Source organism: Athene cunicularia (genome assembly GCF_003259725.1).
Source record: "Athene cunicularia isolate RWA chromosome 11 unlocalized genomic scaffold, athCun1 chr11_part1, whole genome shotgun sequence".
Classification (NCBI taxonomy): Eukaryota; Metazoa; Chordata; class Aves; order Strigiformes; family Strigidae; genus Athene; species Athene cunicularia.
Window position 1 is genome coordinate 11,813,232 of NW_020799113.1, and position 15,215 is coordinate 11,828,446.

At 35.6% G+C, this 15,215-nt stretch overlaps 1 protein-coding gene across 1 annotated transcript in view; it reads right to left on the minus strand.

Moving 5' to 3' along the window:
* Nucleotides 1–1,125: 1,125 nt before the first annotated feature.
* The window catches only part of ITFG1 (integrin alpha FG-GAP repeat containing 1), an 85,982-nt gene continuing 71,892 nt past the window's right edge, over nucleotides 1,126–15,215 (minus strand). The window contains exons 15-18 of the mRNA XM_026856499.1: nucleotides 7,788–7,912; nucleotides 6,824–6,906; nucleotides 5,063–5,180; nucleotides 1,126–1,679 (exon numbers count right to left, since the gene is read on the minus strand). Of these exons, the coding sequence (XP_026712300.1) occupies nucleotides 1,620–1,679; nucleotides 5,063–5,180; nucleotides 6,824–6,906; nucleotides 7,788–7,912 (386 nt within the window). The 3' untranslated portion in view covers nucleotides 1,126–1,619. The remainder of the gene's footprint in view (nucleotides 1,680–5,062; nucleotides 5,181–6,823; nucleotides 6,907–7,787; nucleotides 7,913–15,215) is intronic.

The window sequence follows — 15,215 nt, forward strand, 5'->3', positions numbered from 1 at the left end:
ATTTATCTAGAAAAAATCTTACCTTTTCATGCCACTCCATGAGAAATACTAAAGGTGTGCATTAAGGAAATACGCTATCCTGTGTAATAACAGTGACGTAATGTGAAAGTCGTCTTTGTTGGCATCTGATCAGTTTGTATTAGAAATACGTGCTAAAACTTCACAGCTCAGTAGACTGCTTATCAGTACTTTTCTGATTTTTGGCTTGGTGCTGCTGTATGAATGGGTCACTGTTCAGCACTGCCATGGTAACCAATTGCTTGACTGTGATTCTGGGTGGACATAATCAGTTCAGCTTTGTACCTGCTCTCTCTTTTCCGTTCCTGGTAGTGAGTGTTACAGCACAGCAGGTTACTGGACAAGCACCAGACCAGGGGAGATACTTACTGCAGACGTGATTGCTTGTAAGACCAACACTTCGTAGTTTCTTGTGTTCTGGTTTATCAAACAGTGTTTATTAGCAATGCAAACCGACAGATTTAAACGCACAATTAATCATGTAAACTCATATCACTAAGGAATAACTATTATGACTTTTTTAGAGACTCTTCCAGGATCCAAAGTACAACGAGTAATTGTAACATTCTCACCATTTTAAATATACTGAGTTATTTGTCTTATGTAATTATTACAGCCTTATGAAATTTGGGCATAGGAGTGTACACAGATAACATACACCACTTATTCTGAGTGTCCTATTATATTCTTAATTTAATCTTTGTATATCGCATCCCTTAGCAATACATTTTAGGGAGCCGATCCTCATTCTTCTTCCAGTCCAAAATGTTTTTTTTTTAACTTCTTCAATAACAAAACCAAACCAAAAAAAATCCCATACCTTTCTTATTTTAAAAAAGTGCACTACTTTCATGACTTCAGGCCTTTCCAAAATAAATGTGGTTACAGTTTAATTATAAAAGCAGTTTATGTAATGCTGATACATTTTTATGGTTTTAATTTTTTAACGAGTTGTCTTCTCTCTAGAACTAACACACATAAATACTACATCTATCCCATGATAAGCTACTGAACTAGCATTAACACTGCAGGTTTCTTTTAGTTCTCCAATTCCTAAATTCTTTAACTCTTGCACATATGGATTTAAACGAAGAAAAACACAGACTACTTTAGGTTGAGCACCATTCAGTACAATCAAAATAATTAATGATCAAGTCATCTGAGAAATTGCTCATGCTTAATTTTCAGAAATGCAGATTATTTTGCAGGAACGTATAAATGACAAGACCAATCCAAGTGGTACAAAGTATTCTGCTTGCTGAAATTCTAAACTTTATTTACACAGCTTTCTTTCTATCAAATATTACTGAAGAATTGGTGGTACGTAAACAATGGAACATGCAATTTGATCCCTTTACTAAGAAAAATAAATTTACAGTTCTGTTAAATAAAGACCAAATGGTATTATATACAGTCGTTTAAATTAAAGGCCTTGAGACACATTCAGGTCTATTTTTAATACTTTCCAAATAAATACTAAATAATGCAACATTTACAAATAGCACACCAGCAGTATTTTCATGGTAATCATTTTACAAATCAGAATTTAGTAATTCAATTAAGCAAATGAGTAGCAGATCCTTCATAAATATTAAGGCATGTCACATAGCATCAAAATGGAACCGATGAGCCTCCTGTCGCTTCTCTCTGTCATCTGCTTTCTGAAAAATAATAATAAAAAACCCACTGTGGGATCTAGAGCAATACTGTTACAGAAATGAGTTGTTAAATGTCAGAGAATGGTCAGTTTTTTCCAAGTTGCTCATTTGACAAAAGGCAAAAAGCTTAGTAAAAGCTCCAATAATTAGCTCTCAAATGATGTCAGTTTGAAATAACAACAATCTACTCAAAATTGGTTTCTGCTGTTAATGCTCAGCTGTTTTAGTCTTTGTGACACATTTTTTTCTTTATTTCTGATAATGCTTTTTCATAAAGGAGTACTGAAAACATGAAAAATGCTTCTTAGTATGCATTTATTTAGTCTGCATTATAAATACAAGATTAAATTACTCTGGATTATCTGTAAATGCCATCTATGTTACACTTAAAATGAGATCCTGTTCTGTTAAGTACAAATTTAGACAAAGATGGCAGTTCAACCAACAATTAACAGTACAAAAGTAGGCTAAAAATGTTCCATGTTTTTGTTTGTATTATGAAAATGTGAGGTTGGATGCATTTCCCTGCTTATTTATGCAGAACACACATTGATCTGCTGAAAGACTATTTTGGATGCTGCTTGGAAAAAAGCATATTTAAATTTTATCTATAATCCAAGTAATGTGTAAAAACATGCCCTCTCCCACAAGCCTCCTCTTGTGTTCTAAAGCAGTAACAGAGTATGAAAGCACTTATTAAAGGATCTTTAAAGGCATCGTGTGACCTTTTCTAGAAAACAGGGGTTTTGTCATGACAGACAGTATGTGTAAATCCTAGCCTAAGAGAATTTAGCAAAACAGATTTAAATGCTTTTTAGCTTGCTTATACCTTTTTTTTTTTTTTATGAGAAATGAAGAAAAAGCCTTTACAGTATGCTGTTATGTGGGCATTCAGATTTGTATCTCAGTTGATAAATATACATGCCAATTTGGGTAGAAATCAGTGCATGTGTTCTGCCATGAAAGTTTGTCATCTGCTTTGGCCTCAAGCCAAAGATTTCCTCATCACTCAGTGTTTATGCATAACTATGGATTTTACTGCACTTTGTGGCAGCAGCAGAGCTGTCAGTGGAGTTGAAGATATATCAGTCTGGCTTTTTTGGCAGGGACTTTATCAATGTCAGTAGTATTCTGAATGTCTAAAACTGGGTGGGAAGAAGAGAGGGACATACTCTTTCCTACATTGAAATGCCTGTCACATTCCACAGCATTTTATAGTCTCACTTAGAAAGCAATTTTCACCCATTTCTTGTATGCTTCCTGAAAAAATTACTCCTTCAAATTTGACAGTAACTGATACTCTGACGAATCCATCAAAACTTCTCTAGCAGTATTATCGTCAACATGTAGTGTTCACAGGACTAGCCCCAAGACCACAAAGCAAGTTATAAAGAATCATAATACAGGAATATCAAGGTCCTTAGATAACATAGCAGACTCTACTTGTTGCAAGATGAATACTGGTGTACATTTTTTTCTCAATTTTGCTTTCATTTGATGTACCAAAACTAAAAACTAGTAACTGAGGCTTGAAAGCTTTTTTTTTTTATTTAAAAATGGATCCAAAATTTCTAAGGAATGACAGAGCAACATACTATTCCTAAATCCCAGAGTTATTTAAACAATACAATATTTAGCTGACAGACGAGAGTATAAGAACTACTGTAGACAAAGGGCTGCTATTACTGCTTATCTGCAGAGGTCAAAGTACATGGTTCATTTTAACTGCTGAATAAAACACTGCAGCTTACAGACAGATACATCCTCTGGGGGAAAAGAAAAGATTGTAACTGACAGTACAGCTCCCCTTCCTTTCTTTGCTATAGGTACTCTAGAGATCTGTAAGGCAAAACAGCATTTAGGCTGAACAGTATTTTTCTGAGAGGATTACTGAGAGAGGCAGTAAACAAAGAACTTTGGAGTTTAACTCCCAGTCATGTCAGTGATGCACAATACAGCCTTGGTCAAGATCCTTATTTGTTCTGTACTCCAACCATTTCTTCTAAAAATTGGGAAGGGAAAATTCAGTAGGAAGGCACTGGAAAATTGCAGGAATTAACAAATATTTATACAGTAGTTTGAAAATACAATTTACTCAAATATTTGTGCCTATTTTGAGCAAGATGCAGCAGCTGGAAATGAGTTTAACACATAACCAATATACCACTTCATTCACATGTACCTAATGGCGTTTAAAATGGCTCAGAAAGGGCTCACTCTGGGCTGAGTGCTTCTTTACATTACAATGCATGAATTATTATATGAAGAACTGTTTTAAATGTTCACATTAAATCTCCATTTCTCCAGATGGAACGATACATAGTTAATCCTTCCCCAACTCAAAGTCCCAAGTATTTTTTCTGCTGCTCTTGTTGCTTAAGATGTGCTGGAGAAGAGTCAACCCCAGCCAGTGCACAGTCCTAGCTAGCAGTTAGCAGTGCTTTCTTGGGGCAGTAGGGCATGCTAAGGACATCATAAACTTTGTATTTCTTTGCTTTGTGTGTTCTATTCCCAGCTTTACTATTATTTGGAGACTGTATTTAACATTTTGAAGAGTGAAGACTGACAGACAAATAACATTTAAATATGAAGCATGCGCAAAGCCTATCTGAATGTTTAACAAGGTCATTTTATTTCCACAAGCACAAAATAACAAACAGTTCTACCGTGTCAAAATGTGCAGTAATTTTATTTGACAGCTAAGATTATGGTTTGGGTATGTAGTAGCATTTATTGGCAATCCTGCCAGTTGGATATGACTGTGAACTGAGCATAGTTAAGAAAAATGGGAACGCATTTCTTTTGTGACATGAAAGGCCCCTTTCAAAATGCTTCTTCAAATCAATGGATTTCTATACACTGCACGTATAATTCAGACACACAGAGCAAAGCAGCCAATATGCACACGATTGACTCCCTATACAGTCTTGAATGCTAATGTCGGTGCAATCAGCGAAGATAGATAAAGAAAAGGAGATGTTTTCCTTATTTTTAGATTACCAGCAGAACTCAAGATAAGTCAACTGAGTTTATGTTCCATTTTCCAAAACAGTACTCCTTAAAACTCTGGAAAATAGAAAGCTTAGATATGAAACAAAACCATCTAATTTAGTTGGGAATAACAGATTAGTGGCAAAAGTTTATCCATGTTTCTCTTTATTTCCCTTTTTCATGTGTCTTAGAGCTTAAATAAAAACAATCCCAAATTTTAAGCTTGCAGTAAATACTGAATTAATAATAAACACCTTTTGGGAATTAATGCAGTCTGTGTCAGAAATCATACTGTAGAAAACTACTCAAAAAACCCAGTGTACAAGACTGTAAAACATTAGGAAGTGTTAACTAGTATAGAAAATATAGAAAAGAATCTAGGTAATTAAGCTTACCTTTTCTTGCCAGTGTAATATGCCAATTATTGCCAAGATGAAAACACAGACACCAATTAAGGCTATAGCTGTCAGCAGCACAATGTTACTTGGGGTCAAATATAGCTTGGCACTCCAGCTGTACAAGAGAAGAAAATCCAAGGAAACATTAATACTCTTCATTAAGAAGCGGAAAACAGATTTAACTTACAAAGATGAAAAGAACCTACTAGTGTTAAGACACTAGGTAACAACTTGGTCTGCAAAAACTAGTGGCTATACTTGGAGACTGAAGCTTAATGGTGTTTACTTGGAAATATACGGCTTAATATAATTATTTTCAGGTAATGCTGTTTCTAAATTCGATTTCTGTTTGAGTTTCCAGGAATGCTATGGATATCCTCAGGGACTGACTTTTTTTCTCATTAGGAGCTTTAAACTCCTGCCCCTGCCCAAGACAAAGTAAAATCCATAAGAAAATATTCCACAAAATTGCCTGGGGCATGGGGAGATGGAGAAGCAGGGTGAAGTAAGCCTGTGAGACAGAACATTTCCTCCTCCTCTTAGACAGGCTCGTGGGGTCCCACTGGTTAGGCATCTCTCAGTCTGAAGTTTACCCAGGGACAACTGCAGTTGTAGGCAATAGAACCAATTGATTATGGCAGAGGAATGCTGGAGAGCAACAAAATTAAGCACTGTAAGAGCTTCTGGAAGACATCCCTCCAATGTTGTGGTGTCCTGAGGCTCAGTTAACACCCTTTTTCTGCTACAGGCTTCCTATCATGGGAAAGCTGTCAGCACGAGGCTCTATGTTGAGGCAGCACTGAGGCATCTTGCAAAGCAACATTATTTATGTTAAAGAAAATTATAAATTTAACAAGTGTTTATTATGAAATCTGTTTTCTTCTTGGGGATTCTATCCTCTGTACAGTTTCCATACCTTAATTTATAGAAAAGCAAAAATAGTTTAAGGATGACAGAAAAATTTTTGCGTAACGCATACCTTTAAATACCTCAAGACTATAACTAAATTTTCTACATCTGGCAGATGTTATTCCTGTGGTTGTTAATTAGCAATTCAAGGGGCACATCACTTCTCAACTGTTATTTGTCCTATAGTAAAATTAACTTCTGAAACTGATGTCAGAATCATTTCTGCATGATAAATGCAACTGACCTCACTAGTAGATCAAGCGGCAAAAAGCAGCTGGAATACGTGACTAATGTTTTCTCTAATAGCAAAGAGAGAAACATGCTCTCTTTCTGGGATAAACATTTTAATTGTGAAGTGAATTCAGTGTTCAAGCTCTTGTGTAACCAACTCATTCATCTTTACTTGAAGAAAAAACATTCATACCTGTGACAACAGCTACTGTGTTCTAAAGGGCTGAACTAAAGCTTTTATATGTAACTAGACAGAAATTGCATGTTTGGCGAAACAAAAATGTTTGCTTCAATCATTACCATGCTTGCAATTTGTCAAACAGAATGTTGCTAAATCTAGCAAATATGTTATTATTTACAGGTTTGAGCTGGTAATGTATTTTGATTGTTTGTATGAGCTGGTAATAGATTTTGATTGTTTATGGGCACTAAGTGTCTGTGTAAATATTTGAGAAATATTCTGCCTAGTCACAGGGACAACTACATCTATAGAACTAACCCCCTCGCCATTGTTCTTAAATTTACTTTCTATACAAGTGACTATATTTAAACCTATGCATAATGCCTTGTTTAAACTCTGTATTAATGTAATTTTGTGAAGTGCAAATCAAAAGTTACCTTCGAGGAACGTTATGAGGATAGGGAATGACTATAAGCTGGGAGTTGGGTATGATAGCTGTCCATTCTTGTCGTCTTATAGACTGAAAGAAAAACAAAGGTTGTGTCAATTCCTAACAAACCAACATACTTAAAAGCAAAGAAATTCTGTGTTGAAATATACAAAAGGAGAAAAAAAAACCCAACAAACCAGCTGCTTTTTAAAGTTTTAAATAAGTAATTATTCCCTTACATTTGTATAAACCTTTTATTCTGAAAGCTCCAAAGTGCTTTAGAAGAAAACAAAACAAAACAAAACAGTAAAAAGCAAAATAACTGTAGCTGACATAAAACACAGCATCTGCTTAAAAAGTACAAAGCAACAACACAATAGGGAAAGAAGTAAAAAACCAGTTCTACAAAGGAGGCAGGCAAAGCAATTATCCAAACCAGAATTTGACCAGCACACTAATTTGAATACCTCACTTTTTAAAGTATTACCATCAGATCTTTAAAGACTGAAAATGGTCAGAACTCTACTTTTATGTTTCACCTGAAGATTAGATAATCACAGTAATGTCCATCTCCCATCATGCTGATCATGGTTTTATCACTGAGGCAGAAAGGATTAAGTGAGTTTACAGGCTGGCCAGACCAACCCTGGGAATGTCTTACAGCTGAGACCATAACTGGGCCCTCAGATCTAATAACATTTACCATATACACAAGCACTATATACTTGTGCTAACATTTATAGAGAGCTTCAGTCATCTTTTGGTCTTAGTGCTAGCTTCAGAACGTATGCATATCCCAAATCCCAGGCATACAGGGTTCTTTTTGGCAAACTTTTCTGTATTCAAACCTACTACTTTGATACTCTTGCTTCGGTGAAGGGGAACTGTTCCTAAGCAGTATTTCCATCCAAACTCTATTAAGGAAGGTAACACCATAAACATTAGCTTGACAATCTTAAATCTCAACTAACCTTTTCTCCTAAAGGACGAGGAATGCCAACATACAAATGGTCGAGGAAATTAGCACTACGTCCCAAGCCTAGCACGTTGTATGGCAACTGGAGAGCAAAATGTGCTGACTGGCTAAGCTGTCCAGCTGAAATAAAATTAGAAAACAAGCCCAAGTAGGTATTTTGGAGAAAAAAATCCAAACCAAAGTCACCAACTTTCTACACAAATACACATGTCAGGGTCAGTAATGTTTAAAAAATTTTAACCGTATGATTATTTAATTCTTAAAGCTCAATCCCATATTTCCAAACTACATGTGGGCACTTGCTTAGGGAACAGCTTGAATGCTTTAGATTTCAAGGTAAAATGATTCTTTTGAGCACCATTTCTATGTTAAAATGAATCTCTACTACTTGTTACATGTTGGGAAGAAATCAGCCATCTGCATTTATTTTGATACAAGTAGCACAAAGTCTTTTGCCTCATTGATTTATAAGCTCAGACTCAACATGGGAAGGTTCACTTTAATTCTTGTTAGTGTTACTCAGTAACTACTGGGGTTTTTTTTTGTGTTACAAAATTAGCTAAATAAATTCTCATGAATAAATTCTCAAATAATAAATTGATTTAATGAAAACAGGATTAGAATAGTTGCAAGTTAGGCCCTGGTGAGAGCGTATAATTACAAATAATTAAAGGGGAGACTGTAGGGAAAAAAAAAAGTAACATGCTTTGTTTCCTGGAAAGTCAGTAGGGAAACAGAAAAGCGTTGCAGATATCAACAGGTTCACTATCATCCTCTTTCCAAAGTATCCAATTATTTGATTTAAATAAAAATCTCATATTTTTTTTTTTAATTTCTGGCAAACTGATTCAGATCTTATGTAGAATATTTGTTCATACTCTAGAAAGCCTCTTAGTAAGTGATATGCCTACACAGCAGGAATTATATCAGCACCTCATAAGCACCACAGTGAAATCGGCCGTTTCTCCAGATTAATAGAAATGAGTTCAAGGGATACTTGACAACCACAAGTAGGTGTACGTGACCAACAGAAACAGTTTTTTCAGAAAGATATGAGGTAGTCAGTATTCTACAAGCGTCAGATTTTTCTCTGCTTTGACACCTGACAGACTATGCCTGAACTTGGAAACTATAAGTTAAGCGACAAAACATAACAGAACGTGAACTAAAGAACACGAATTCAGATTTTGTAACGCACTTACAGCCAACTCATTTCTACCCCTCCACACTTACTTCTAAGGCTTGATTCTGAAAGTCAGTAGCTTGCTCCAGACAACTGGCTGTTGGCCGCACTAGTTGCACTGCAACTTGCACTGTTGCAGTGGAGAGAGCCGGGGGAAAACTGAACAACCAACCACCACCACCACTTCTTTGGCAAAGCCAAACATCCTTTCAAGAAAAACCAGAAACAAACTCCCACTCTTGGCTCCTGGACATAGCCCAGTAAGTGCAGGTGTGCATTTGCCGTTACACAACAGCAGTGATCCCGGCGGGAAGCCCCTGGAAAGTGATGTACAAGAGTATTACGGAAGCTCTTACACCAAGGGACTACCAAGATGACACCTACTTTCAGAAGCAACTCCTCAGCTTTTGTATCCTCTTATGGGGAACAAACTACCGTGTACATTGGATAATTTTGAAACCATATTCAATACAAAGATTACTTCATGGTTCTGTTTTTCTGAACCTCCCCACTCTCCACCAGCTTTTTAGTAAGAAGCTTGCCATATGCTGTCAGACATGTTTTGAAACAGGCCTGTTTAATAATAACTGTAGTTTTAGAGCTAGGAGAATTTTATTTAACAAGGCTAGATAAATGTCAACTAAATACACTTAGAGGAGATGTGAAAAATCAGCTTGATGCAGTTACCTTTTTATTAAACTAAAATGCTATTAGCAAAAAGAAACAGTAACAGTCTTCCTGAAGATTAGGCATATTTTAGGTTTACTTTTTGCCAATGCAGAAACATGTAACAAGCAAGCAGACATGCAAATATTTAAATAGGATTTGTACTTTCAGTCCTTTGTAGTGAGGGCAAGGTGTACTGTGTACATTGTTAGGTAAATTCCTAGACTATGGAATCTGTGACAGACAGCATTAGCTGAGAAGCTTTTCTCTAAGAATGGTGTTTTTTTCCAGGAAGCTGAGATAACAGTATAGGACTTGAATCTGTCCCTGCTTTATCACTGACGTCCCTTACATGATCTCGGCTAAACTGCTCAACCTCTAGGTCTCAATTTCCAGATCTAAAATTTGTCTAATTCTCAAATTAGAGTAAGCATGTAACATCTGAAAATGCTGATTACCAATGTAAAAGTAGCAAGGAACAAAGGTACATTTTACTTGATCATGATATTTACATAATAAAAAATTTTCTTTAAAAATTTGCTTCACTAAGGCTGAATTCTGAAGGACTTTTCCCAGACAAAAAAGTGCTGCTGTAATATTTAACAATGAAAAGCTTTTAGAATGACTTTTGAGTGAAATATTTAGGATTATGAGCAGACTGCAACTGAGATGTTCCTTTTTTTTCTTTCATCATACAAATGAAATGAATGTCAACTAAATTAAAGGAAATAAAAGAAAATGTCATACGCTGTGTGCAGTCAGCCTTACAGAGGTTAGAGAGTCAGATACTGCAGCTAGAATTCTTAAAAGCACTGAATAATTTCATGGCTACTAACACCGGTTCCTATGCCTGCTAAGATAAGGATAATGAAATCTTATGCTTCAGGATGTAAATAGATCATTTGCAAAGGTCAGAAAGGAATGTTTTCTTCTACAAAGCAGGCAGAAAATGTGCACATACCTTTTCTTTATTTGCCGTTAAAATTGGGAGATATTAGCTAAGCAGGACTTGGGATGATAGTATACAGAAGGTTCTAGTTCACTTTGAAACTAACTACAAATACGAGATCTTTGAGACTATTTCTTGCTTTACGCCACCTATAATCTATCATAAATTCTGTAATAGTTTGATGTTACTCAAATGTTCTACTTAGAATTGCAAACAAGTAATTAAGAATGACAAGCGTTCATCTGAGACACATAAAAACCTTGACCAAAGATTAAAAATAAAAATAGAAATCACAGACAATACTGTTAACAGTTTATTGTTATTTCCGAAGTTCTCAGTCACTAGTAATTAATTTACTTATGAAAGTATTTAAAATTTAATTTAAATAGCAACTCTAGTTATTCGCTCTGTTGTAGAACTACTGTAAACAGTTTTCTGCTTGCTGCAAGAAGATTTGAAAGTTATCATTCCATCTTCAAGCAGGAAGGTGGGATTTATTTCTTACACTACGATTGTTCTTCAAGCTTCTGGAAGACTCTGCAAGCAAGGTGGAGAAAGTGGCTGTGGCTTCACAGCTTGTTTTGCTTCATCAGTAGAACTGTTACTATAAAAGAGATTAAAAAAACCTTCTCCTGTTTACGATGTACATTATTACTTTTTAATACTACTTTAAAGACTATTCAGCACTGTCTTTTGCCTTATGCTTTTTGTTTCAAAAAAGTTATTTAGAAGCACCCAGATATCTATAGTACTGGCATAGGTGTTGGTGTTTATATTTTTGTTTTAAATTGTAAGACACTTAAGTTGTTGCTTCAAAAACCTTGGGCAGAGTGAAAAATCCTCAAAGTTTTAAGATACGATTTTCGGTGGTTTCAGCCTGTCAGGGACCAAACTTTTACAAAATAGCTAATGACATTAGGCAGACAAACCGTACAAAATTTTGTAGAGTTTGATATTCAGAAATCATTCTGAACATCTCTGAATCAATCTCCTTATATTTGAAGTCTGGCATATAAAATTTGAAGCAATACATATCATTAACCTTTTGAAAGTCTCGTCTGAAAAACAGAATGATGTGTCTATGACACATATAGTACCTGTTCTTTTATATCTGAATTAAGGGATTTTCTTTCTGTTTCCATTATACTGAAAGCTCAAGAGTAGCTCAGTATGTCCTGGGTTAAACTGCAATGTTCTCAACAGTTTATTTCAGGGTGACTAGACCTAAGCACCTAAATGAAGCCAATTTAACTTTATGAAGGGAAGGTGATTGCATTTACATGTAGAAGCAATGTCTTCCATTGTATCTTTAAACAGAACTGATAATGTGTGATAGTGGTTTTACAATAGACTAGTTGAACCTACATAAATAGATTCACAAAACTGGTATTATTCAGTCAGTTTAAATAAACTTATTTTGTGGAATAATAGAGCAGAACATACAAGATCATTACACACAGCTGAAAGACTAATGGAAACTCCCATTTCAAACTTGTGGTCTCCTGAAGCACCATTCTTTTATTTTTTTAATTACGCTTTTCTTGGCAAAATATTATTTGCTTTTAAGTAGTCCATTAAGGTGATTCAGATTAATACAAAATACAGTAAAAATATTTAGGCTTTCAGAAGTCCCCCAAATTCAGTACATTAGAGGATTGAATAGCTAAATCTATTTTCATAAAAGTTATGTCATTATTTCTTCCACTTACTACATTTTCCTCTAATTTGCAAAATTATGCATTTATCAGAAGCTCTAATTCATTCACCAAAACAGTAACTGAAGATACTTGTGAAGTATGAAACAACTTGTCAAAAACCCCAACAAATCTGTTAGAAAATATATCAGGAAGTTGTTTTTAGACTTATGTTCTTTGTACCTGCTGACAATGTAGGTGGCTTTTCAAGTAATAAAACAGTTCATTGTGTAAAACATAGTGAGTTGCAGCCTCTAGTCTCAGACTTGCATTTGAATTCTTCTGTACCATCATCTACCTTAATATTGAGGACTACTTTCGTATAGATGAGATACATACATGCATCCTAGAAAAAACTGAAAGTTATTTCAGAAAACTACATGCAGAAGTTGCACAAATTGCTGCATAACTGTGAACAACATGCACAGAAGAGCTGGAATAAAGCAAAGCCTGTCCCAGAGTTAGGTAAAGTTTCACAGTGAATGTGAATCACTTAAGCTGCACAGCTGAAACACCACAGTGTATTTACACTGCAGTGATTATCAGTGTTGTGATACATTGCACACCAAAGTGTTGCCCCAGCTCTTGAAGCTGGCAGCTCATTGCCGGAACCACTTACTGAAAAAAAAAAAAAAAAAAAAAAAAAAAAAATAATCATGAAATAGCTGTGTAATATGCATAAGAATTTACAAAGCAGCTTTCAGAAAATAAACAAAACCCAACAACTCCAAACTTGAAAGCTTTTTAAAAGTTGGAGAATCTGATTTCCTTGGCTTTAGCTGAGAGCTTTACTTCAGTTCCCTTATTACTGCCTTTGGAGCTGTAGGTCACTGTTTGGAAAAAAAAACATAGAAAGAGCTCTTTTTCTGCCTAAAATTATGCAATGGCAACTTCAGCTTTCTAAGGGCTGAGGATGTCCGCCCTTATGACTTAGCTGTTTGCCTCTTTTCATTAGTCTACACAACAGGAAATTCTAGATTTATGCAGTACACAATTTCACCTCTCAACTTCTTTCCACAATATCTTTGCCTGGAGTTCCAGAAATAACTGTGGAAAGCAGATTGAAAGTGCATACTTGCAACTTTCATATCTATTATTTGCAGTGCTGCTTACACTTGTGGTACTTCTGAAAGTCCAAACTCCAAATCTGATGTATTTATATGAGAATATTTCATTCATACCTTTACACTATAAAATTATACAAGTAAAACTAGAAACTCTTTAAAAACAATACAATTACCATATTGCTGATATTCCAACCCTTTGCACTGGGGAAGTTGTCTAATTTGTAATGCCTAAAGATTTGAACTTTGGTAATATTAGAGGCAACATTACAAGTTCAAATAAATTTTCTAAACAGAAACAGAGTTTTACAGAAAAACATACTAGCAGGGTATCTCCACCTACAGCAACCAGAAAATACCTCTTAAAAGAATCCAGCTATTCAATTATTAAATTATTCCAGCTTGTTCCATGAATACGCTCATCTTTCTATACACTGGAATTCCACATAATGAATCCTGCAATGTCAAATGACTATTGAAATTAAGCTTATTTTGCTTTTGTCTGGTTCATATTGCAATGCCTATGTTTAAATTCATTACTATAATAGCTGCTAGACATTTGTGTTCACCTCACAATCCAATTTAGTTAAACAGCATGAGAACTCAATGCAGCAACAGGGAAGAGTAAGCAGATTTAAAAAAAACAACAGAAGGGCATGACTTAACAGGCTGCAAAAGGTCATTCTGCCATGAAGTTTTAAAACAAAACCAAGCAGAACAAAGAGCTCTGCAATGAAAATTGCAAAGGCTATCAGTCCATACAGCTTCAGTCATACAGATGCTTACACAAGTTATGCCTTAATCCACATAACCATTTTAATCAATCTATGCATATGGTAGTATTATGCTTACGTATGGCTATTGATCTTTGAGTAAACCTTAAACATTTATTGTTCTGTTGTTCCTGGCCCACAGGATTAATATCTTTGGTAGACAAAAACTGCAACAACGACTATTTCAAACTCTAAATCCATTGGCATATTTTCACTTTAAGAGAGGAAAAAAAAAAGATGTTTGTAGCACAGACTGAAACACAGAAGATACTTTCCTATTTTAAGTGGAAGTGAAAACATAAAACAACACATCAACCTGAAGCTCTGGCCAGGCTGGACCTGGCTTGCAGTGTTCATCTGGTACATGCAGGACATGTGGTACAACAACAAAAAAGTTGGTATGCCACACACTGCACAGAAAAACAGGCCCTCCCTCCATAGGTGTCCTTATCACAGAAAGGCAAGAGGGAGCGGTGAGTGCTTTTGCCCCAGCTGTCTGGTCAGCACACTAAGGGGTCAGCCAGCTACCAGGCTTACCTCTCTCCCTGCCTGCACACAGGCACGCTTTAAGGCCAGGAGTTCCTACAAATGAGAGAAACAGAAGGTATCTGCATGCTCAGATGTCCCACAGAAGAGGGAGAAAGCAAACAGAAAAATTGGATTGCAGTGAAAGGGGAATGGGTATCAGAAGGAAAAATGGTAAAAAGTTGCTGATAGCTAAAGGCAGCCTGATGTTCATAGTGTGAAGAAGTATCTACAGGACTACCCAGTCATTGGACTTGTTCAGCCCTTGACCAGGCAACACTGCAGTAACAAATTTAAAATGCCTGTCTTGTGCTGGTGATAGAATATGAAACCATCCTTGTGCAGTTTTCTGAAAACCTTTCAGGAAATTAACAGCTGCTCCATATTAAAGTATCTGATCTTACTTATGTTGTTCTGGGTCCACAAGGACATTAGTTCTAAGAAAATCAGTTTGTGTTACTGTAATAAAATAAATGAAACCAAATATATCAAGTAGGTAGCCTTCTCAATAAAACACAAGGATCATTATCGGGACCCACTTCAGCTTGCAAAAATGACATGCCTGCATT